Source organism: Scyliorhinus torazame, chromosome 3, assembly GCF_047496885.1.
Source record: "Scyliorhinus torazame isolate Kashiwa2021f chromosome 3, sScyTor2.1, whole genome shotgun sequence".
In the NCBI taxonomy this organism is placed as follows: domain Eukaryota; kingdom Metazoa; phylum Chordata; class Chondrichthyes; order Carcharhiniformes; family Scyliorhinidae; genus Scyliorhinus; species Scyliorhinus torazame.
The window spans coordinates 62,581,762-62,605,791 of NC_092709.1; the positions used below are offsets into that span (position 1 = coordinate 62,581,762).

General features: G+C 44.9%; 1 protein-coding gene across 1 annotated transcript in view; it reads right to left on the bottom strand.

Annotated features, from left to right (window-relative positions):
* Positions 1 to 1,063: 1,063 nt before the first annotated feature.
* Positions 1,064 to 24,030, bottom strand: part of exosc9 (exosome component 9) — an 85,999-nt gene continuing 63,032 nt past the window's right edge. Inside the window, exons 6-11 of the mRNA XM_072497830.1 lie at positions 15,310 to 15,442; positions 11,277 to 11,365; positions 8,812 to 8,958; positions 5,183 to 5,361; positions 5,021 to 5,099; positions 1,064 to 1,699 (exon numbers count right to left, since the gene is read on the bottom strand). Of these exons, the coding sequence (XP_072353931.1) occupies positions 1,600 to 1,699; positions 5,021 to 5,099; positions 5,183 to 5,361; positions 8,812 to 8,958; positions 11,277 to 11,365; positions 15,310 to 15,442 (727 nt within the window). The 3' untranslated portion in view covers positions 1,064 to 1,599. The remainder of the gene's footprint in view (positions 1,700 to 5,020; positions 5,100 to 5,182; positions 5,362 to 8,811; positions 8,959 to 11,276; positions 11,366 to 15,309; positions 15,443 to 24,030) is intronic.

Here is a 24,030-nt window from a genome sequence, read left to right on the forward strand (position 1 = left end):
AATATAATTGCCATTCCTTCACGGTTGCGGAGTCAAGATCCTGGAACTTTGGAATTGTGGATGTACCTATTTCACAGGGATTGCAGTGGTTTAAGAAGTGGTTCACCACCACCTTCTCACAATCAGTTAGGAGATGGGCAATAAATGCTGGCCTAGCCAATGACGTCCAGTACTAGTTGAGCAGAAATATCCTCCAATTAAATATCTGGCGCTCTTCGGTCCCCACTCTAAGCTCCGTTCCCTAGCTATCAACTCCATCTCTCCCTGACAAGGCGGAAACTAAACCGGATTGTTCACAACCATCATATATTTAACCCGGGCTGAGTTTCCTACCACATGTCTGCAGCATTACCAAAACCTATTTTGACTTCCGCAACATTATCTGACTTTGCCCTTGCCTTACCTCTCTGCTGCTGAAACCTCATCTAACCTCTAGACTGGACTTCCAACTCGATTCCTGTCTAGTCTCCCACATTCTATTGTTCACAAGCTTGAGGTAATCCAAAGTGTTGCTGTCGATGGCCTTACTCACATTATGTTCTGCTCACCTATTACCCTATGGGCAACACGGTAGCACAGAGGTTAGCACAGTTGCTTCAGAATTTACAGTGCAGAAGGAGGCCATTCGGCCCATCGGGTCTGCAAGGCCCTTGGAAAGAGCACCCCACCCAAGCCCACACCTCCATCCTAACCCCGTAACCCAGTAACACCAGCCAACCTTTTTGGGACACTAAGGGCAATTTAGCATGGCCAATTCACCTAACCTGCACATCGTTGGACTGTGGGAGGGCCCGGAGCACCCGGAGGAAGCCCACGCAGACAAGGGAAGAATGTGCAGACTCCGCACAGACCCTGGAGCTGTGAAGCAACTGTGTTACCACTGTGCTCCCGTGCTGCCAAGTCAACCCACTAATCCTTTTGGATTTCCCTCCCAGTCCTGCCTCTGTGGTCTCCTAGGATTTCACCCACCAGGTCCTTCTGTTACTCAATTTGTCCCTTATGCCTCGAAAGTGCCTCATGGTGTATTACTATGTAAAAGAAAAGTGCTTCAGAGCTGTTCAGCCGTTTTCAAAATTCTGTACAGGATTTTATTCAAGAGGGTAAACTAATTTAACAAGTTTAATTGAACAAGTTCAACTAAATTAACAAAATTGAAAGGAGGAATAAAAAGGTGAGGATTAAAAAGATAAAACATTTTTTACAGCTCGCACAGGCAACATCTGCAGGAGCGGGAGAAAATCTTCGATGCTGAACTATTAATTAGGAACATCGGGAGACCTACTAAAAACAGTAACAGATGTAATGAATTTAAAATTTACACATCCCTGAGAAGTTGCCAATTAGTCAACCAGATATCAATAAATGGTTAGCAAAGCGATTTTAAGCAATTTATCCAAAATGTTGTGTTCAAAATAGAGTGGCTTTTAAAATAAATTTATAGATACATGTCAAGAATATCCAAACCTACTTCTTGACACCTGCAATGGTGTAATTTATTCTCCATGCCTCCTCCTAGGGTAGCGTATTTAACATGCAACATAATAAAAGTAATGTACTTTTATTCAACAGAATCCATATTAAATTATTTGACAGTTACTATCACTTCTGGACCCCCTTTTTCTTCTGTTTTTTCTTGTTTTTATTTTTTGGTACTGTATCGTTTGTCATTATCTGCTGTGCTTCTTCTGAATTTATCTTCCTGAAGGATGAAATAAAAACAATGGATTAACTTCAAAAACAGTAACTGGTTCAAATGTGTTTCACAGAGTTCATAAAGTACTTTTGAAATTTACAGAAATAGGCCTTTCAGTTCAACAGGTCTATGTTGATGTTTAGGCTACACGTGAGTTTTCTACCACCTTACTTCATCCCAGTTAAACATCTTATATTCTTTTCTCCTTCATGTACTTATCAAGTTCCCCTTTAAATGCATCAATTACTGCATTGAGCTGAAGACAGACCTCAAGACGTACATCTTCACCTCGTAACATCAAAGGAGGCATGGCCTCACTATTGACCGCAAGATCCAGACCATTTATTGAGCTATCTGACCCCATGCCCCATTATAGGGCAGCACGGTAGCATAGTGGTTAGCACGGTGGCTTCACAGCGCCAGGGTCCCAGGTTCGATTCCCCACTGGCTCACTGTCTGCGGAGTCTGCATGTTCTCCCCGTGTCTGCGTGGGTTTCCTCTGGGTGCTCAGGTTTCCTCCCACAGTCCAAAGACGTGCAGGTTAGGTGGACGGGCCATGCTGAATTGTCCTTAGTGTCCAAAAAGGTTAGGAGGAGTTATTGGGTTAGGGCAATAGGGTGGAAGTGAGGGTTTAAATGGGTCGATGCAGACTCGGTGGGCCGAATGGCCTCCTTCTCCACTGTATGTTCTATGCCATTTAGCTGTGGCTTGCATAGCAATTCCTAGATTTTTAATGCAGCTCCCAGCTCCTGCCAAACAGTTTGTAAGGCTTTTTCCTTGATCCCGTCCCTGTTATTGCTCTTGCCATGGACAATTGTAACAAGATATTTCCCCTCCCTTTTCAACTTCCTCAAAGTTATCCTTAATCCTGCCACCAGGTAGACAACAAACTGCTATGCAGAGGATGCCATTGCCACTATAATTATCAAATCCCCTATCCACAACTTATTCCTAGTTTGCTCCCCTCGTGAACTGTCTCTTGATCCATGGTTAGCATCCTACCTACAATCTTCATCCTTGCCCCACAGGTAACAATTACACTGTACCCTTTGGATGGGTCCAGAATCTACAGCATCTCCTTTGCTGCCTTTCTTGGGATCTCCCTACTCTGCTAACTGACAGACAGACACACCCTTGCCTCAGACTTGACTGTGGATGAAACTGTTCAGGAAATCTTCCCCCTCCTGTGTGTCAAAATTATTTTAACTCAGCCACTGAACTGGAGTGTCTTAAAGTAGAAATATGGTCATGTTAGAATTTACAGTGCAGAAGGAGGCCATTTGGTCCATCGAGTCTGCACAGGGCCTCAGAGAGCACCCTACTTCAGCCCACTCCCCCACCCCGTCCCTGTAACTCAGCAACCCCACCTAACTTTTTTTTTGGACACAAAGAGCAATTTAGCATGGCCAATCCACCTAACCTGCACATCTTCAGACAGAGGAAACCGGAGCACCCAGAGGAAGCCCATGCAGACATGGGGAGAACGTGCAGACTCTGCACAGACAATGACCCAAGCCAGGAATTGAATATGGGACCCTGGAGCTGTGAAGCGACAGTGCTAACCACTGTGCTACACTGCCATCCTGGTGTGGTGATCTGGCCAACACCATCTCCAAAGCCCCACATTCAGCAGTTCTGAAACACTGTCATGTGCAACCAACTGAAATCTTTATTGTAAGCAGTAATTTATTTCTAGTGCTAACAATCTCGTCAGGTCTAGATTATATATACCATATGGATTTAATTTGACTATTTTGTAATTAATTATTCTGATCATCTATTCATTCATTATTTAACTACATCCATTTCATTATGATTGAATAAACAGAACTGATTCAGGCACATAACGTGCAAATCACATACATTTGATTGAACTCCTGATCAGGCATAACACAAGATCAATCTTTATAGTATACATGATATGTTTCACTGTGCTTTCACACAACAGCTCCTTGTAAAAATTAACATTTGTACAAAAGTTGAAGCCCACTTAATTCATGATCCTTTTGAACAATTAATTATCAGAGATATAACTACACTGTATAAACGCTGATCCAAGCACAACTTGTAATGTTTCTCTCCAGAGAGAGTGGTGGTTATGGATTTATATGTGAATTGAGCTGAGCAACATTGGTACCCGGGAATGGAACTCTTCTGCCTTTTTGCAATAAAATGAAATCACCAAGCACGAGGCACAGTCCCCCAGTATAGATTATAACACAAAAAACAATCCTGCGAAGAAAATCCAGGAGTAAAATTAATGGATTTTTCTTTATTGCGGGATTTGGGCATCAGTGGCAAGGCCATCATTTGTTTCCCATCCCTATTTGCCCTTGAATGAAGTGGCTTGCTAGGCCATTTGAGAAGGCAGTTAATAGTTGACTATATTGTTGTGGATTTGGAGCCACGTATATGTCAGACCAGGTAAGGATGGCAGATTTCCTTCCATAAAAGGACATTAGCGGACAATAATTGATGGCAGTATCATGGTCATCATTACTGAGAAAAGCTTTATATTCCAGATTTATTAATTACATTTAAAATTCCACTAGCTGCCGCTACATCACTTATTGGGATGTGCCCCAGTTGCCTTAAGTCAGTTATGTTCTTGATGCACTGTGATTTAAAGAGTAGATGTTTAAATTGTGAGTTTATAATGTTGTTATAAAATGAAACCCTATTTATCTTGTCTAGTGGAGAGGACATTGGAAAACCTCTTTGATGTAATCACAGGCAGACATCAATACACATAATGACCAGGATTTTCAATTCTGGGCCAGGATCCTGACTGCTAAATCAGTTCCATGTACCGAGATGGGGAATTCCAGATAGGCTAAGTCAATTGATGGCAGAGATTTGGATCACCGGTTCAAGAGGCTGGATGGCCAATGAGAGGCCATCCAGAACTAATATATCAGCAGTCCCATCAATAGAGGTGGGAGCTGTCAATTTGTGATGGAGAAAGAGAAGGTTCATCAATATTGAGGAGCCCACTGAAGAGGTGGCCAATTTTTGTAAACATTAAAAACAGCGACAACTGCCTTGCTGTGATCATGGACAGACAATTCCTTGAGGGCCAGCCAGTGGCTGCGCCTGTAGCCTGAGAGCCATTGATGAAGGAGGATCCCTTATATGATCCTACATTTCCACCCTGAGCCCACCATGTTGGCCTGGGGGTGGGCCATCGCACTGTCAACTAAAAATCCCAGTTGCTGTGGGAATGGGGCCTATGGAAGCCCTGCAATGATCAATAATTAGCTGCCAGTCGGGCTTACATTTTAAATAAAAGTATCAAGTGATTCAACTTTTAACACATTTCCAACCCACCTTCCTTTTTTTTGCATTCCTTCTGGTTCCAGTATTATCATTTCCTCTTCTTCGCTGTCTGACAGTTGGACAATTTCAGCTATGCAGAAAGAAACACATGAACACTCAGCACGTCTCAAATGCTAAGCTGAACACAAGACAGCAAAGATGCAGCATATTTACCATCTGTATGTGTGCTTGCTCTTTCATTATCATTACCCAAACTTTGGGCACCTGGTTCAGGAACAATATCCTCTTCATCTTCTTCTTCCTCTTCCTCAAGATCATTGATCATCCATTCATTTTGAATCCCTTCCCCAATTTGACCTGTTCCAGGAGCACGCACAATTGGTTTTGGGACACTTTTTCCAGTTAAGAAAAATATTACTGAAGCGCTATAAAAAGTGCCACAATTTCTCAAAAATATATTAATTGCTGCCATTGATAGGTTCTTGTACACTAAAGTTATTATACAATATTGTACAGTTTGCCACTTTAGTCTTGGTTTGCCATGTATATTAGCTTTGTACATATATTTTAAAAAACACTTTTTGCCCTCATTTCTATCTTATTTCCATTGCTGTCTACATCAAGCCTCCCCCCCATGCAACCCTTCTTCACTAGTGGTATGTATCGATTATATAATATGTGTCTTTGTACAGAAAAATATACAAACATACTAATATTTCTAAATATGATCATGCTTTTCTGTCTAATTATACTGTTCAACCGAGCTTCCCAACTCACCTTTCCACTGTTCAACCAAGCTTCCTAACTCACCTTTCCAAATTGTTTTGTCCAAAATTGAGTGTTTCCATTGTAGTTAATCTTTCCATCACAAACCAAATCTTAAATTCTACCAATTATAGTCACTTTTAAAAAGGTGATTTGTTTCTCACCGACTTTACAATCTTTTCGTCATTGTGGAATATCAGGTACAATAGGGCTCTAGTTCACACAAGTCCTTTTACCAACTGCCCATGTAACAGCCTAGGGTCAGAATTTGCCACATAGCTTTTTATATACAATTCCCAATCTATCCCTGGTAATTTGAAATCACTCAATATCTGTTGCTGTATCTACTAAGTTCTTGATCCAACCTAATGATTTATTGCAGACACCATAATCAGTTTTCTTTCTCTTCTTGTCTTTTATCGGTATTCAGAGTTTCCACATCATTTGCACTGAGAGCAGACAGGTCCTACACAGCCCCAGGTTTTCTTATTTTGTTCATCAAAACACTAGAATTACTGTATCAAAGTCTGAGGCATTTATTCCCATATCCTATACTAATATGTTTAATTACTTTGTCATTGTTATCCATGTAACTACATGCAATCATACAAATTCAGGAGTAGGCCACTTGACCCTTTGAGCTTGCTCTGCCATTCAATAAGATCATGGTTGACCTGATTGCAACCTGGGGCGCAATTCTCCGACCCCCCACCGGGTCGGAGATATCGCCAGGGCTGGCGTGAATCCCGCCCCCGGCGTGTCCCAAATTCTCCGCCACCAGAGATTCGGCGGGGGCGGGAATCGCGCCGCGCCGGGAATCGCGCCAGTCGGCGGGCCCACCCCCGGTGATTCTCCAGCCCGCGATGGGCCGAAGTCTCGCCGCTGTCAACCCTCGCCCGCCAGCGTGGAATAAACCTCCTTTTGCACGGCAGGACAAGGCGGTGCGGGCAGGCTCCCCGCGGGGTCCTGGGCGGGGGCACGGGGTGATCTGGCCCCCGGGGGATGCCCCCACGGTGGCCTGGCCCGCGATCGGGGCCCACCGATCTGCGGGCAGGCCCGTGCCGTGGGGGCACTCTTTTTCTTCCGCCTTCATCATGGTCTTCACTATGGCGGAGGCGGAAGAGACCCCCTCCCCAGCACATGCGCAGGGATGCCGTGAGCGGCCTCTGACTCTCCCGTGCATGCGTCGCCCGGCGAAGACCTTTCGGCGCCGGCTGGCGTGGTGCCAAAGGCCTACCCGCCAGCCGGCGGAGCGGAAACCACTCCGGCGCGGGCCTAGCCACTCAAGGTGATGGCTTGGCCCCTAAAGGTGCAGAGAATTCAGAGTGGTTCCCGCCTCTCCATTACGCCGGAACCCCCCGCCCACTGCCGGGTAGGGGAGAATCCCGCCCCGATACCTACTTCTGCCTTAAAAAGGTCAAAGACTGCTTCCACCGGCTTTTGGGAAGACCTCCAAATCATCACAACCCTCAGAAACAAATTTGCCTCATCTCTGTTTTAAATGGTGTCATTACATAAAGACGGGTGCGGTCCAAATCCAAGAGAGAAAGTTTTACAGCATAGAAACAGGAATTTCAACCCAACAGGTATATGCATCACATCAGCCTCATTTTACCTTATTTCACCTCATCCTTCGATCTTTCAATAACAAATGCTGGTTAGCCATCGAACATCGTCAGAAGGGAACATAACATTTTTAACGGTGGCTCAATTCGCCTCTAAGTGGGGCTGTGGGTTCAAGTTCCATTCTGGGGGCTTGAGCATACAAACCTAGGCTGGCACTCAAGTGTGGTACTGAGGGAGTGCTACACTGTGAGATGCTGTCTTTCAGTTGAGGTGTCAAAATGAGTGATGTTATTTAAAAAATGTTTTTAGAGTTCCCAATTATTTCTTCCAATTAAGGGGCAATTTAGCGTGGCCAATCCACCTAACCTACCATCTTTGGGTTGTGGGGGTGAAACTCACGCAGACATGGGGAGAATGTGCAAACTCCACACAGACAGTGACCCAGGGCCGGGATCGAACCCTGGTCCTCAGTGTCGTAGGTAGCAGTGCTAACCACTGTGCCACCGGAAAATGAGGGATGTTAAAGAACCCATTGTACCATTGAAAAAGAGCAAAAGAGTATTGTTGAAAAAAAAAAAGAGACATGCTGTCTAAACTTTTCATCTTGCATTCATCAAGACAGATCACAAGATTACCAACAGTAAAGGGAACACAATTTATACTGCATAAGAGTGTGGATTGGTTGGCAACAGAGTTATCCTGATGTCCTGGCGAATATTTATCCTTTAAATCAATACCATTGAAATAAACAGGCTTTCTTATCATTATTAAATTGTTTGGGGGACTATGCTGCATGCAAATTGGCTGTCATGTTTCCTACATCACAACAGTTAGTACACTTCTGTCTAGCACTTTGAGATGCACTGAGATTGTAAAAAGATGCTATATAAATGCAAGTCTGTCTTTACTTTTTTCGATTACTCAAATAAACATTGTGGACTTTGCAACTTTATTTTTGCTGCTCCAGCACATTGTATGCAATATCCCATCATGTTTAGTGCACGCAAATATACTAATAATAATCTTTATTGACACAAGTAGGCTTACATTAATGGAGTTACAGTGAAAAGCCCTTAGTCGCCACATTCTGGCACCTGTTTGGGTACACAGAGGGAGAATTCAGAATGCCCAATTCACCTAACAGCATGTCTTTCGGGACTTATGGGAGGAAACCGGAGCACCCAGAGGAAATCCATGCAGACATGGGGAGAACGTGCAGACTCCACACAGACAGTGACCCAAGTCAGGAATCGAAACTAGGACCCATATGAAGCAATAGTGCTAACCACTGTGCTACCTTGCCGCCCATTATATATTAGGAATCAAATTAAAAGTTTGAACAAGGAGTTGATCAACAGTTCTAACAGGACAGCAAGAAATTATTAACTTAAACCATTAAAATTTTAAAATGGAAATAGCTAGTTTTGAAGCAGGTATAAAATGCTTGACTAAGCAAATTAATAATCAGCTTTAAGTTAGCATCAGCAACTAGACCAATGAGCAAAAGATACGGTAGTGTGGATGGTTCAGCCTTTGATACAATTTCTTCAGCTTGTTCTTCAACACCATCTGTATCCACTGGAGTTTCATCGAGTTTAAAGGTAGTGATCCGTTTGTTAGGTATGGATTCTGCAAAACCAAACTTCCCACCTTCCTTCCTGTCCAAAGCAACATTTTCAAATAATGCATTATGCTTTTGCATACAATCTTAGCAGTTGGGTTTACAATTATTATTCATTTATCAAATTATTTACTTGAACTATGATCTTCTTAATAATTTGATATCACTGTCTACAGGAAGGGAGAAATGACAGTTGAGATTCCAGCAAGGTTCCATCAGCCTCCTGCTGAAACTCTGAAACCCATCAGAAACAGTGGAGAACCTGGGGCGAAATTCTCTGGTATCGGCGCAAATCAGTCGGGAATCGCGCTGCCCCAAAGGTGCGGAATCTTCCGCATCTTGGGGGGCCGAGCCCCAACCTTGAGGGGCTAGGCCCGCGCCGGACTAATTTCCGCCCCGCCAGCTGGCGGAAAAGGCCTTTGGTGCCCCGCCAGCTGGCGCGGAAATGACATCTCCGGGCGGCGCATGCGCGGGAGCGTTAGCGGGCGCTCACTGCATCCCTGCGCATGCGCAGTGGAGGGAGTCTCTTCCGCCTCCGCCATGGTGGAGACCGTGGCGAAGGCGGAAGGAAAAGAGTGCCCCTACGGCACAGGCCCGCCCGCGGATCGGTGGGCCCCGATCGCGGGCCAGGCCACTGTGGGGGCACCCCCCCGGGGCCAGATCGCCCCGCGCCCTCCCCAGGACCCCGGAGCCCGCCCGCCTTGTCCCGCCGGTAAGGTAGGTGGTTTAATCCACGCCGGCGGGACAGGCATCCTAGCAGCGGGACTTCAACCCATCCGGGCCGGAGAATCGCGGGGGGGGGGGGCCCGTCCCGCCCCCGCCAAATCTCTGGTGCCGGAGAATTCGGCAACCACCGGGGGCGGGATTCACGCCCGACCCCGGCGATTCTCCGACCCGGCAGGGGGGGGGGGGGGTCGGAGAATCTCGCCCCTGGATTCTCACCATTCCATGGTTACCTTATAAACAGTCCACCTTGTCACGGAGACCTCCTATGCAGGAACATAATGCAATACTGGGATGTTGGTGTACATGTCAGGAATAAAAAAAAAAAATTGCAAGGATCAATGTGTAAGAATTTGCAACTGTTGAGCTACATGTATAAAGTATTTAAACTAATGATGCAACTCAGGATATCCAAACAGAACTGTACCTTTTCCCCTTGTATAGTGCCCTGTCTTGATTTAATTGATAAAGTACCAAAATACATTCTTGAAGAAATCAGGGGGGTCCCCTTGAAGATTAATTTGTGAAACCCTCCCTAATTTTACTGGCCTTGATGAACAGCGTAGATTCCTGGCAGAATGTTGGGCACCAAATGGGCATCATCATCTTTTCAATTCACCCAAGTCTTAAAAACGTACAACACCAAAGACATCTCTGGATCTGTAAAGATTTAATCACCTGCTAATGCTCGCATTCCAAGCATTGTCTGGCATCTTTGAATCTGTCTATATATGTGTTTCTGGAACATACCTCTCCATTCACCTGAGGAAGGAGCAGCGCTCCGAAAGCTAGTGACATCGAAACAAACCTGTTGGACTTTAACCTGGTGTTGTAAGACTTCTTACCAAAGACATTGGAATGTGTAATTTTTCTTTAAAAAGAGTTAGAAATTAGCTCAGAAATCTGACAAATTATGACAAATAAGGTGTGTATTATCCATTAAAATGCTTTTTGATGGATTAATTAATCACTGACAGTATATTTCAGCAAATATACTGTCAGAAAAAAATTAATTATACCTAGCAAATGATGTACTTACAATTTTAAAAATACCACTCTCATTCAAATGCCAACTTTATATCTGCAGGCAACAGAATACCAAAAAGTTTTGAAAAGTTACCCACTACTAATCTTTTGTTTAGGTGCCCTGATTGATCAAAGTAAGCAAAATAAAAACATATTTCGAAACTACCCATCCTCCATCCCAAAGGGTGACTCAGATTGAGGTAGGTTACCAAGGGTGCATATTGTACTTTCTGCTACTCCCAAAAGAATATCGCCAAAATTGCTGTTTTTTTTAGGTGGAAGACTAGACAGCAAATGTCAAGGACTCAAATATTAAGAGCTGAAGGTGAGTCTTACCCTTTCCTCACCAAAAACCAAACATGCACTGGTCAGCAGAAGACACTGGATAATGATCAAGAACCAAAGCCACGTTTTTCTCTCTCCAGACCAAGCACATTGAAGCTGAATCTGATGCATTCAAATCCTGGTTAAGTGATAACTCAGTACAGACCAGACATTGCATCTGTCTGTTTAATATAATCGGAGAGGTTCCAACCTAAAAAAATAATTTACTTTTAAAACACTGCATTCTTTACAAAAAAGATTAAGTGTTTAAAATAAACTTGCCTGACTTTTTTATCATTTTCAAGAGCTTTTTGCATTAGTTCTGTGATCTCTGCCACCTTCACACCAGCTATTTTGGTACAGCGGAGCACCTAAAATGAAATGATAAGATTATTGTTCTTACTTTTTCCCACTTTCTTTCTTCTTATCAGATGTTAATTTATATTGGCGTCCACAGGTACCAGCAACCCTCAAATTATTAGGTCATGTTTTGTGCGATATCCTAAACAGTGAGCATCACTAGTCTACTCAACATAAAGGCATCAAAACGGAGGTTGATTTTGTCCTCGTGCTATTATAGATGGTCGATTTATATAGATATAGGTAGAAGGTGCCCGAGCAGATGCCACAACAACAAGTCTGTATTTCTGTAGTGCCTTTAAAATAGAAAAATGTTTCAACGTGCTTCACAGGAGTGTTATCAGAAGGAAGTATTAATACCAAGCTTTTAATCACCCATCTGTCCCAAGGAGAATTGCAAAGCGAGAGAGTAGAGAAGCAAAGAGATTTGGGGAAGGAATTCCATGGTTTAGGGCCTAGAAAACTGAAAGCACAGCCACCTGTGGTGGAGCAGTTCAAATGGGAGACTAGAATTGGAGGAATGTTGAGATCTTGGGAGGTTGTAGGGTTTGTGGTGGTTCTTGAGATGGAGAGCAGGTATCGCCTTGGAAGAATTTGAAAATAAGAGTTTTAAAATTGAAGTATTAGCTCGAGGCAGGTAGCAGATAATGCCAATGCCTGTAGCATCACCCTCAGGACAAGGGCTCAGTGCTACAACTATTGGGCCATTGAGGACAAAATTCTGTCCTCCAGCTCTACTTCTCCGTATTAGACCTGACCACATTACTTCCCTTCACACTGCCCACCTCTCCCCCTTAGCATTACAAACACAGCAGCCCCCTCTGCCACCAGGTGCTTCCCCATGAATCACAAAGGGGACTGTACCACCTACTCCTCCACACCCAACTGTTGTTGGTGCCTTCACATCAGGCACCAACAGTCTACTTTACCTGGCAGTTACTGCTAAGCATTTCACTCTTCTGCTGCTTTTCAATACTGTATATACCTGGTTAATAGATGATCAAATGTAAAAATGAGTCAGTGTGCACCAACCCAATCTGTGTGGAGTAACCAGCAGGCTGGGTGAGCCACAAGCATCAATAGTTGAAAGAAAGCCCCTCAAAACCATTACCTGTGTAAAAGTCAACCCCTTAACTTTTGCCTGAAAATGGGCATCAGAAAATTTGATTTTACAGGAGTATATGGCGTCCCCACAATGGGAAACCCCATTGGCTGGATGCGGGAACGGGGAATCCTGCCCCATATGTTTTTGATTATCTATGAAAAAAGACAAGGAGCAATCCAGAATAAAAATTGCAGGAGGGCCAATATCAGCAGGTTGAGAACAGATCTGGTCCAAATAAACTGGAGTCAGATTGACAGGCAACACTGTAGTTGAACAATAAGCAGCCACTGAAAAGTCAGACATGATCTTCCCTCAGCAAATCTATGCTGATTATTCTTTATTAATCCATGCTATTCTAAATGAATCCATGCATTCACCTGAGGAAGGAGCAGCGCTCCGAAAGCTAGTGACATCGAAACAAACCTGTTGGACTTTAACCTGGTGTTGTAAAACTTCTTACTGTGCTCACCCCAGTCCAACGCCGGCATCTCCACATCATTCTAAATGATGATTAATACAGTCCCTCAAAAATTTTCCAATAATTGTCCACCACCAAGGTTAGGCTGATGAAGTATTCGGTTAATCTCTTTGAAAACATTAATAGTCTTCCAGTCCTCTGGTACCACCCCTATATCCCGAGAGGATTGGAAAAGTATGATATCTGCTCCAGTTTTCATGGGCTGGTCATATAGAGATTCATGAGCCAGGCGTAAAGAGCCATTCTCCTAAGCAGTTTGCTCCTGACTTTCTGAGTTGGGCCAATGAGTGGGAGGTTGGTGGTGACGGACTTATGTAGACAATCACACACCAGCTGTATAATTGTATCTTTCTTGTTCATGAGGGCTGCTGACCTATTGGGAAATACTCTTACCGTTACATGGGTGCAGCCAATAACAGCCTGAACTTGTTGGAAGCCTTCTTTAGCTCCTGCTGACATTTATGGGGAATGTTTTGAAAGCATGGACCTTGGCAAACAGATCAGAATACTTATTGATGGAGGTATAGATTGTAGGCTGAATAATGTCACTTTCTGCAGCCTGTAAAGCTCTTTCTACATCCAGCTTCCCCACTCCAGGATGAATCCTACTTTCAGCCCTAATCTGCTTGACGATTTGAATGGCAAAAAAGGTGAAAAATCATTGCATTCAAATGGACAATTCTAGACAGATGCCAACTTGAGTGCTTGAAGGAGCTTGCACCTTTGAATGCTGCTTCTGAGTGCCAGGTCATGCCCGCATTGTCCTGTAATGCTGGACAGATTTAGGCCTACATGATACTTCTTCTGTGAATGAAAATGGTGTTGGTATCCTGATGATATTAATGCATCAAGGAACATGGATCATCTTTAATTAAAATTAATAGAAAATTAAATGATTCCATCATGTATAATTAACATTTTGCACAAAATTGGGCGATCAGACATTAATCATTCTGTTGGAGAAGCCGGGATAAAGTAATTCAGCCTTTAAGAATAGCCTGGCAAACAACCCTCTTTGTTTATGCACTATAACCTCCAAATAGAAATGTTTTCTTGCTAATTCTGGAAAAGCAATGAGATTCATCAGTATTATGATGCCCATTACATACAAAAGAAATTAAATGGCACGTATGTCAGATGATAGGAGAGTACTGGGGGAATTTTTTAAAATAAAATCGATAGAATTTTAATCAAATAATTATATGCAAAAGAATGCAAAGATGACTCTATAAATGTTATGGGAAACAAAGTATGGGAAAAAGTAAAAGAAGTTTAAAAAAGCAATAATGTGACAGCACAGACTCAATGCAACACGGGCAATTGTACCCAAAACAATCGGAAACAAATTTTCACATAATAATTAGGAGTACATTGCAACTTTACAAGCCAATTGTGGGGTATTGCAAAGCAATGAAGATTAAAATGACCAAATTCTCATAAAGAGGCACTTGGATTAACTTTTGTCATTGCACAGATTTGGTACATTACAAATCATTCTAAATCATTGGAATACCAGCAAGATGATTTGGTTTAACACCATTTTGTGCTATGTAAACAAAGGTTTAAGAGTAGAGAGAAATGTTGGAGAGAAAAGAAGGGAATAGAAACATCATACACCTTAAACTGGATCAGATGCTGAGTAGATAGAACATTAATTTGCAACTGTTCAGCAATTAAATCAATTTCAAGTTTGTTTTAATAAAGAGCTTGCACCTATAGAATGCCTTCTAATCCTCCGGATGCCCAGAAATATTTAACAGTAGTTTGAATAGTTTTACATAGTCAATTGTGCAAATATAACAGACAATTTGTGCAAAGTTCCACAAGTAAATAACCATCTGATCTATTTCTAGTGATGTTGGCTCAGGGAAGAATGCTGGCCAGGACACTAGAACAATTCCCTGCTCTCAAGAAGTGCCCTAGGATCTTTTACACCCATCCAAACAGGCAAGTGGATGCTCCATTTATGCTTCTTCCAAAAGAAGTATGCAGTATCCTCATAATAATTGAAAAATAAGAACGAGGTGCTAGAAACGTACATCACTTTAATCAACATCTGAAAGAGAACGCTAAATCTACTCATGTTTCGATATAAAAGATGTAACTTTTTATTTATCTGTTCATGGGATATGGGCCCAGCTGGCTAGACCAGCATTTAATGCCCTCAGAGAGGTGCAGATGAACTGTGTTCTTGAACTGCTACAACCTATGCAGTGGTTCAAGAAGCTTCTCCAGGACAAATAGGGATGGGCACTAAATGCTGGTCTGCCAGTGACACTTGCATTCCATGAACGAATCATTTTTAAAAATCTTGCGTGCTGACGGACCTGCTGTACAATGCCAGTATTTTGGTTTAAAAAAAAGAAACGGACCTGTTCTTTTAAAAGCATAATTCCACCACTGGACTGAATGGTGCACAGCTCACGATGTTTGTTCATGGCAATTACCAGAAGTCCATCCATGACCCGTTCCTCGTGTTCGATTGGATCCACCAACAGATAGGTTCTAGTTAAAAAAGGTTCTAGTTAAAAAAAAGTTATTTACAAAATGCAGACGCGAAACAGGCCTAATCTCATATGCCAACTTTGTTCGCATATCTCTTTTGTTAACTTCCCTTCAACAAATTTTTAAAAAAATGCTGACACAACAGTTTGTTGTTCAGACATTAGTTCCAGAATTATATTCCACAGTCTCATTACCCTCTGTGTAGAAGTTCCTTCTATGCTTTCCACAATTTTACATCAATTTTTAGTGACACATACAGAGCAAACGTGTTACTTTATGACTGTTTCGAGCTTTACTTTGAAATCAACAAAATGACCCAGATCTTTCTGGTTGTATAATATTTAATAAATGTTCAATAGCTGAGGGGAAGAAGTTTTAGAACATAAAGGGGCAGCATTTCCTCTTTATCATTTGGGTTTAAGGTAGAGTATAGCCTGAGCACAGTGCTATGAAGGAAAACTGGACACAAAAAAATCATGCCTGTAACAAAACCCACCTGATTTTCAATCTATTTAAATCAATGAGGAAGAAAACTGTGCAGTTCCATTAGGAGAACCCACTCCCCCCTGTTTAAGCTTCCTCTATCATTCCTCCAAGGTGACACTTTATGTTCAAATATTCTTTGCACTGTATCTCAGGTTACAAATAACTCCTTTAACAATGAATAAAATTGGATATTCACAAGCTTATTGTTTAAGGTAAATCAAGCAACACTACACAATGCTTTATGATTCTTTACATTTTCATACTTCTATGATTGTGGTAAAGTAGTAAAGCCAAAGATTTCAGCTTGATATTTGAAGAGGTGACTAAAGTAGTGGATAGGGGAATGTCTATTTATGTTAAGGCAGTTCAGGAAGTTCCTCATAAAAGACTGTTAACCAAAGTTGAAGCTTTAGAAACTGAAAGCAAATTATTGATATGATTGGGAAATTGGCTGAGCAGCAGGAAACAGAGTAGGTACATTGGACATGCACTTGAATTGACAGGATGCGACTTGGTGTCACACAAGGATCTGTGCTGGGGCCTCAACCGTTCAATGCATCTTTTTTAATGATGGGATAGAAAGCCTTATATCAACATTTGGTGATACTGCAAGACAGGCAACAGAAGGTAGCACAAGTAGATAGCACTGAGACTTCACAGCACTAGGGTCCCAGGTTTGATTCCCTGCTGGGTCACTGTCTGTGCGGAGTCTGCACGTCCTCCCAGTGTCTGCGTGGGTTTCCTCCGGGTGCTCCGGTTTCCTCCCACAGTCCAAAGACGTGCAGGTTAGGTGGATTGGCCATGATAAATTGCCCTTAGTGCCCAAAAAGGTTAGGAGGGGTTATTGGGTTACAGAGATAGGGTGGAAGTGAGGGCTTAAGTGGGTCGGTATAGACTTGATGGGCCGAATGGCCTCCTTCTGCACTGTATGTTCTATGTTCTACAAGCAATGGAGATGGAAGAATAAAATTAATTATAATGGGGGACTTCAATTATCCAAATTGATAATTGACTGGGATAGCAATAGTGCAAAGGACAAGAGTGGCGAGAGTTCCTGGAATGGGTTCAAGATATGGACCTGGTTCCAGGGAACGAATTGGCCCAAGTGGATCAAATAACAGTGGGAGAGCATTTAAGGGACAATGACCATTAAACAAGGTTTAGATTGGCCATGTAATTGACAAGGAACAATCCAGAGCAGGTATAATTAATTGGGGGAAAGCCTACTTAGAGGGGATGAGAATGAATCCGAGTCGAGTGAGTTGAAATCAAATGTTGGTAGGAAACACGGTGGCTGAACAATGGGCCACTTTCAAAGAAAACGTCTTACAGGCAATATCGAGGTATATTCCCTTGAAGGGGGAAAGTGGGACAAGTCAAAACAGAGCGCCCTGGATGACCAGTGAGATAGAGGTGAAGATTGAAAAGGAAGAAGTGTGCAAATGACAGATGTCAGATAGAAAACACAGTGGAGAATTAGGCTGAATATAGAAGAGCCAGATGGGAAGTGAAAAAACCAATAAGAAAAGCATGGAGAGGGCATGAAAAGAGACTGGCAACGAACATCGAAGGGAATCCCAGGGTCTTTTATTATTTATGTGCTTGTAAAAGGAGGAGTAGGGCAGATTAGAGATAAAAAGGGGACTTGCACATGGAGGAAGGAGAAACAGTGGAGGTATTAAATGAGTACTTTGCATCTATCTTTTCAAAGAAAGAGGATTCAACCAAGCAGAGGAGGTTATTGGTACACTAGAAGAATTTACAATTGAGAAGATGGGGGCGTTGTTAGAAAGGCTATCTTTACTTCCGGGTGCGGCGATGACCAGCTGAGTCGCACGTTTCGGCAGCTCCCGGTGGAACGGACTTTTGGGCTCTTAATAGGAGCCCCATCGGCAATTTTAACGGCAAATAACACTGTGCGGTAATCCAGAAGGGAATCCGCCCTGGACACGGATGGAAAAAAGAGGGGAAAGTAGCCGGATTGCGGTGGATCCTCTAGAGCAGCGGCCAGGAAGGCAGGCACAAAGCAAGATGGCGTCGGAAGGAGGCAGTTTAATATGGGGCCCTGGCCAACAAGAGTTCCTGCGGCGTTGCGTAGATGAACTCAAAAAGGAGATGAAGGAGGAGCTGTTGGCCCCGATATTACAAGCGATTGAGGGGCTAAAGGAGGAGCAAAAGACCCAGGAACAGGAGCTTTGGGTCGTGAAGGCAAAGGCTGCTGAGAATGAGGACGACATACAGGGCCTGGTGGTGAAAACGGAGATCCACGAGGCACAACACAAAAGATGTGTGGAAAGGCTGGAGGTGCTGGAGAATAATGCGAGGAGGAAGAACCTAAGGATTCTTGGTCTTCCCGAAGGTGCAAAAGGGGCGGACGTCGGGGCATATGTGAGCACGATGCTGCACTCGTTAATGGGATCGGAGGCCCCGACGGGTCCGCTGGAGGTGGAGGGAGCCTATCGGGTTATGGCGCGAAGACCGAGGGCTGGAGAAATTCCTCGAGCAATAGTGATGCGATTTCTCCGATACAAGGACAGAGAGATGGTCCTCAGATGGGCAAAGAAAACTCAGAGCAGTAGGTGGGAGAATGCGGTGATCCGCGTATATCAAGATTGGAGTGCGGAGGTGGCGAGAAGGAGGGCAAGCTTTAATCGGGCCAAGGCGGTGTTGCATAAAAGGAAGGTCAAATTCGGAATGCTGCAACCGGCAAGACTGTGGGTCACACATCTAGGGAAACACCACTACTTCGAAACGGCAGATGAGGCGTGGACATTTATTGTCAAGGAGAAGCTGGAGTGAGCGTGCCAGAAAAAGAACGTTTGGGACAAAAGTGGGGGGGTGAATTTGTGGGATGAAGGGGGGAAAAGGGGGAAGAGAGGACTTCCCAAGTTGTTAAACCTGCGACCCTGTAACTTCTCTCTCTTCCATGTCGTGGGGGAGGGGGTGAGGGAGGATGAGGAGCTGAGGGCGCCGGCCATTGGGGGCGGGGCCAAAAGGGAAGCGCGGGCTTGGTTCCCGCGCTATGGTAATCATAGCTTGGGATCTAGCGGGGGGGGGGGGGGGGGGGGTTAACTGGGTTGCTGCTGCTGGGGAGAAGGGGGGGAGCTGGTATGGGAGGGGGGGGGGTCGGGGCGGGGGGGCGCCGCCTGGAGGGGATACAGCTACGTGGGAACCGGGTGAGGAGCTGGATTGAAAAAGGAAATGGCTAGTCGTCAGGGGGGGTGGGGGGGGGGGGGGGGGTGGGGGGGGGGGGGGGGTGAAGAGCCCCCCAACCCGGTTGATCACGTGGAATGTGAGAGGGCTGAACGGGCCGATTAAGAGGGCACGGGTACTTGCACACCTAAAGAAACTTAAGGCAGATGTGGTTATGCTTCAGGAGACGCATCTGAAGCTGATAGACCAGGTTAGACTTCGCAAAGGATGGGTGGGGTAGGTGTTTCATTCGGGGCTAGATGCAAAAAACAGGGGGGTGGCCATACTAGTGGGGAAGCGGGTAATGTTTGAGGCAAAGACTATAGTGGCGGATAGTGGGGACAGATACATGATGGCGAGTGGCAAACTGCAAGGGGAGGCGGTGGTATTAGTGAACGTGTATGCCCCGAACTGGGATGATGCCAATTTTATGAGGCGTATGTTAGGACAAATCCCGGACCTAGAAGTGGGGAAGTTGGTAATGGGTGGAGACTTTAATACGGTGCTGGACCCAGGGCTGGACAGATCGAGGTCCAGGACCGGAAGGAGGCCGGCTGCAGTTAGGGCGCTTAAGGATTTTATGGAGCAGATGGGAGGAGTAGATCCCTGGAGATTTAGTAGACCTAGGAGTAAGGAGTTTTCGTTTTTCTCCTATGTACACAAAGTATTTTCCCGAATAGATTTTTTTGTTTTGGGAAGGGCACTGATCCCAAAGGTGACGGGGACGGAGTACACGGCTATAGCCATCTCAGATCATGCTCCACACTGGGTGGACCTGGAGATAGGGGAAGAAAAACAACAGCTTCCACCCTGGAGAATGGACATGGGATTATTGGCAGATGAGGGGGTGTGTTTAAGGGTGAGGGGGTGTATTGAAAGGTACTTGGAACTTAATGATAATGGGGAGGTACAGGTGGGAGTGGTCTGGGAGGCACTGAAGGCAGTGGTTAGAGGGGAGCTGATATCTATTAGGGCACATAAAGGAAAGCAGGAGGGTAGGGAAAGGGAGCGGTTGTTGAAAGAACTTCTGAGGGTGGACAGACAATACGCGGAGGCACCGGAGGAGGGACTGTACAGGGAAAGGCAAAGGCTACATGTAGAATTTGACTTGTTGACTACGGGTAATGCAGAGGCACAATGGAGGAAGGCACAGGGTGTACAGTACGAATATGGGGAGAAGGCGAGTAGGTTGTTGGCCCACCAACTGAGGAAAAGGGGAGCAGCGAGGGAGATAGGGGGGGTGAGAGATGAGGAGGGAGAGATGGAGCGGGGAGCGGAGAGAGTGAATGGAGTGATTTGTTGCTATATGTGGCGGACCCGGCGGAGGGGACGCCAGAGATAATGCGGATACTTGGGGAGTTTGGGGATTTTTCAGGGTATAAACTGAACATGGGGAAAAGTGAGTTATTTGTGGTGCATCCGGGGGAGCAGAGCAGAGAGATAGAGGATTTACCGTTGAGGAAGGTAACAAGGGACGTCCGGTACCTGGGGATCCAGATAGCCAAGAATTGGGGTACATTACATAGGCTCAATTTAACACGGTTAGTGGAACAGATGGAGGAGGATTTCAAGAGATGGGACATGGTGACCCTGTCATTGGCAGGTAGGGTGCAGGCGGTTAAAATGGTGGTCTTCCCGAGATTCCTTTTTGTGTTCCAGTGCCTCCCGGTGGTGATCACGAAGGCTTTTTTCAAAAGAATTGAGAAGAGCATTATGAGTTTTGTGTGGGCTGGGAAGACCCCGAGAGTGAGGCGGGGATTCTTGCAGCGTAGTAGGGACAGGGGGGGGGGGGGGGGGGGAAAGAGGGGGCTGGCACTACCAAGCCTAAGTGAGTACTACTGGGCCGCCAATGTTTCAATGGTGTGTAAGTGGATGGGAGAAGGGGAGGGATCGACGTGGAAGAGATTGGAGAGGGCGTCCTGCAGGGGGACTAGCCTGCAAGCAATGGTGACGGCGCCGTTGCCGTTCTCACCTAAGAAATACACCACACGCCCGGTGGTGGTGGCTACATTGAAAATTTGGGGGCAGTGGAGACGGCATAGGGGAGGGACGGGAGCTTCGGTGCGGTCCCCGATAAGAAACAATCATAGGTTCGTTCCGGGGAGAATGGATGGGGAATTTGGAGCATGGCAAAGAGCTGGGGTAGTACAACTAAGAGATCTATTTGTAGATGGGACGTTTGCGAGTCTGGGAGCGCTGACGGAGAAATATGGGTTGCCCCAAGGGAATGCATTTCGGTATATGCAATTGAGGGCTTTTGCGAGGCAACAGGTGAGGGAATTCCCGCAGCTCCCGACGCAGGAAGTGCAGGATAGAGTGATCTCAGAGACATGGGTGGGGGACGGTAAGGTGGCGGACATATACAGGGAGATGAGGGACGAGGGGGAGATCATGTTAGATGAGCTGAAAGGGAAATGGGAAGAAGAGCTGGGGGAGGAGATTGAGGAGGGGCTGTGGGCTGATGCCCTACATAGGGTAAACTCATCGTCCTCGTGTGCCAGGCTAAGCCTGATACAATTTAAGGTGCTACACAGGGCGCATATGACTGGAGCACGGCTTAGTAAATTTTTTTGGGTAGAGGATAGGTGTGCGAGATGCTCGAGAGGCCCAGCGAATCACACCCACATGTTTTGGTCATGCCCGGCACTACAGGGGTTCTGGGTGGGGGTGGCAAGAGTGCTTTCGAAGGTGGTGGGGGTCCGGGTCGAACCAAGCTGGGGGTTGGCTATATTTGAGGTTGCAGAAGAGCCGGGAGCGCAGGAGGCGAGAGAGGCTGACGTGTTGGCCTTTGCGTCCCTTGTAGCCCGGCGCAGGATATTGTTAATGTGGAAGGAAGCCAAGCCCCCGGGTGTGGAGACCTGGATAAACGATATGGCAGGGTTTATAAAGTTAGAACGGATTAAGTTCGTGTTAAGGGGTTCGGCTCAGGGGTTCACCAGGCGGTGGCAACCGTTCGTCGACTACCTCACAGAAAGATAGAGGGAATGGAAAAGAAATAGACAACAGCAGCAACCCGGGGGGGGGGGGGGAGGGAGAGAGGAATCGGACGGACTCTCAGGGATGTTATTGTATCTGTATAGGTATTTGGTATATGTAATTGTATATTGGATTGTTGGATTGTATTTTTGGAGAGTATTTATTTTGGACAAGGCAGTTGCCGTTTAGTTTTTTTTGTTTATATATTACTTATTTATTTGTTTAAAACTGGCCACGGTTATTTATATTGCTTTATTGTTGTGTAAAAGAAACACTACGTATTGTTATGTTTGGCCAAAAAACTTGAATAAAATATATTTTTAAAAAAAAAAGAAAGGCTATATTTAATTATAATTGATAGTGCACAAGGATACTGAGGGAGGTGAGAGTGGAAATTGCAGAGGCACGAATGACAATCATCCAATCTTCCTTAGACAAAGGGGTGGTGCCAGAGGACTGGAGAATTACGAATTTTACGCTTTTGTTCAAAAAGGGGTACATGAATAATGCCGGCAACTACAGGCCAGTCAGCTTGACTTCAATGGTCGGGAAACTTCTGGAAACTATAGTTCGGGACAAAGTCAATAGTCACTTAGACAAATGCAGGATAAATAAGGAAAGACAGCATGGATTCATTAAGGGAAAAATTGTTTAACTAACTTGCTGGAGTTTTTTTGAAGAGACAACAGAGAAGATTGATGAGGGCAACACTATTGATGTGCCGTACATGGATTTTCAAAATGCATTTTATACAGTGCCACACAACAGACTTGTGAGCAAAATTCTAGCTCACGAAGTAAAAGGGTAAGTCTGCACTTGGATAGAAAATTGGCTGAATGACAGGAAAGAGAGTAGTGACAAATGGTTGCTTTTAGGTTTGGAGGAATGTTTGTAGTGGAGTTCCCCAGGGGTCAGTGTTGGGACCCTTGCTCTTCTTGATATATATTAATGACCTAAACTGTGGCATTTAGGGCATGATTTCAAAATTTCCAAATAATCCAAACATTGGAAACTTCAACTGTGGATGAGGATAGTCTTGACCTTTAAAAAGGACATCGACGTGTTGGTCCACTATGCAGGCAAGTGGCAGATGATGTTCAATGCAGTGAACTGGGAGACAGTGGTATTGTTGGTAATCCAAATACCCAGGGTAATACACCGGGGACCCGGGTTCAAATCCCACCAGAGCAGATGGTGGAATTTGAATTCAATTTTCAGGGCGGCACAGTAACACAGTGGTTAGCATTGCTGCCTCACAGTACCAGGGACCCGGGTTCAATTCCAGCCTTGGGTGACTGTGGAGTTTTCACTTTCTCCTAGTGTCTGCGAGAGACTCCTCAGAGTGCTTTGGTTTACTCCAAAAGATGTGCAGGTTAAGTAGATTGACCATGATCAAAGCGGGGATAGGGTGGGGGTGCCTAGGTAGAGGGTTCTTTCGGAGGGTCTCTGCAGACTAGATGGGCCGAATAGCCTGCTTCTGCACTGTAAGGATTCTATTAAAAAAAGATTTTGGCACAAAGAATACGGAGAGACAGTATAAAATAAAGGGAGAAACTCTAAAGGAGATGCAGGAACATATTCACCTCAGTGAATATGTACATTGGTCATTGAAGGTGACAGAAATGGGCCATGAGTACAAGAGTATGGTAGTGTAGAAGACACTAGTTAAGCCACATCTGGAGTATTGCATCCAGTTCTGGGCATTATACTTGAGGAAGGACGTAACGGCATTGGAGAGTACAGGAGGAGATTTCATAGAATCCCTACAGTGCAGGAGGAGGCCATTCAGCCCATCGAGTCTGAGCTGACCCTTCGAAAGAGCACTCTACCCATGTCCACTCCCCCGTCTACCCCATCCTATCCCCATAACCCCACCTGATCTGCACATCCATGGACACGAAGGAGCAACTTAGCATGGCCAATCCACCTAATCT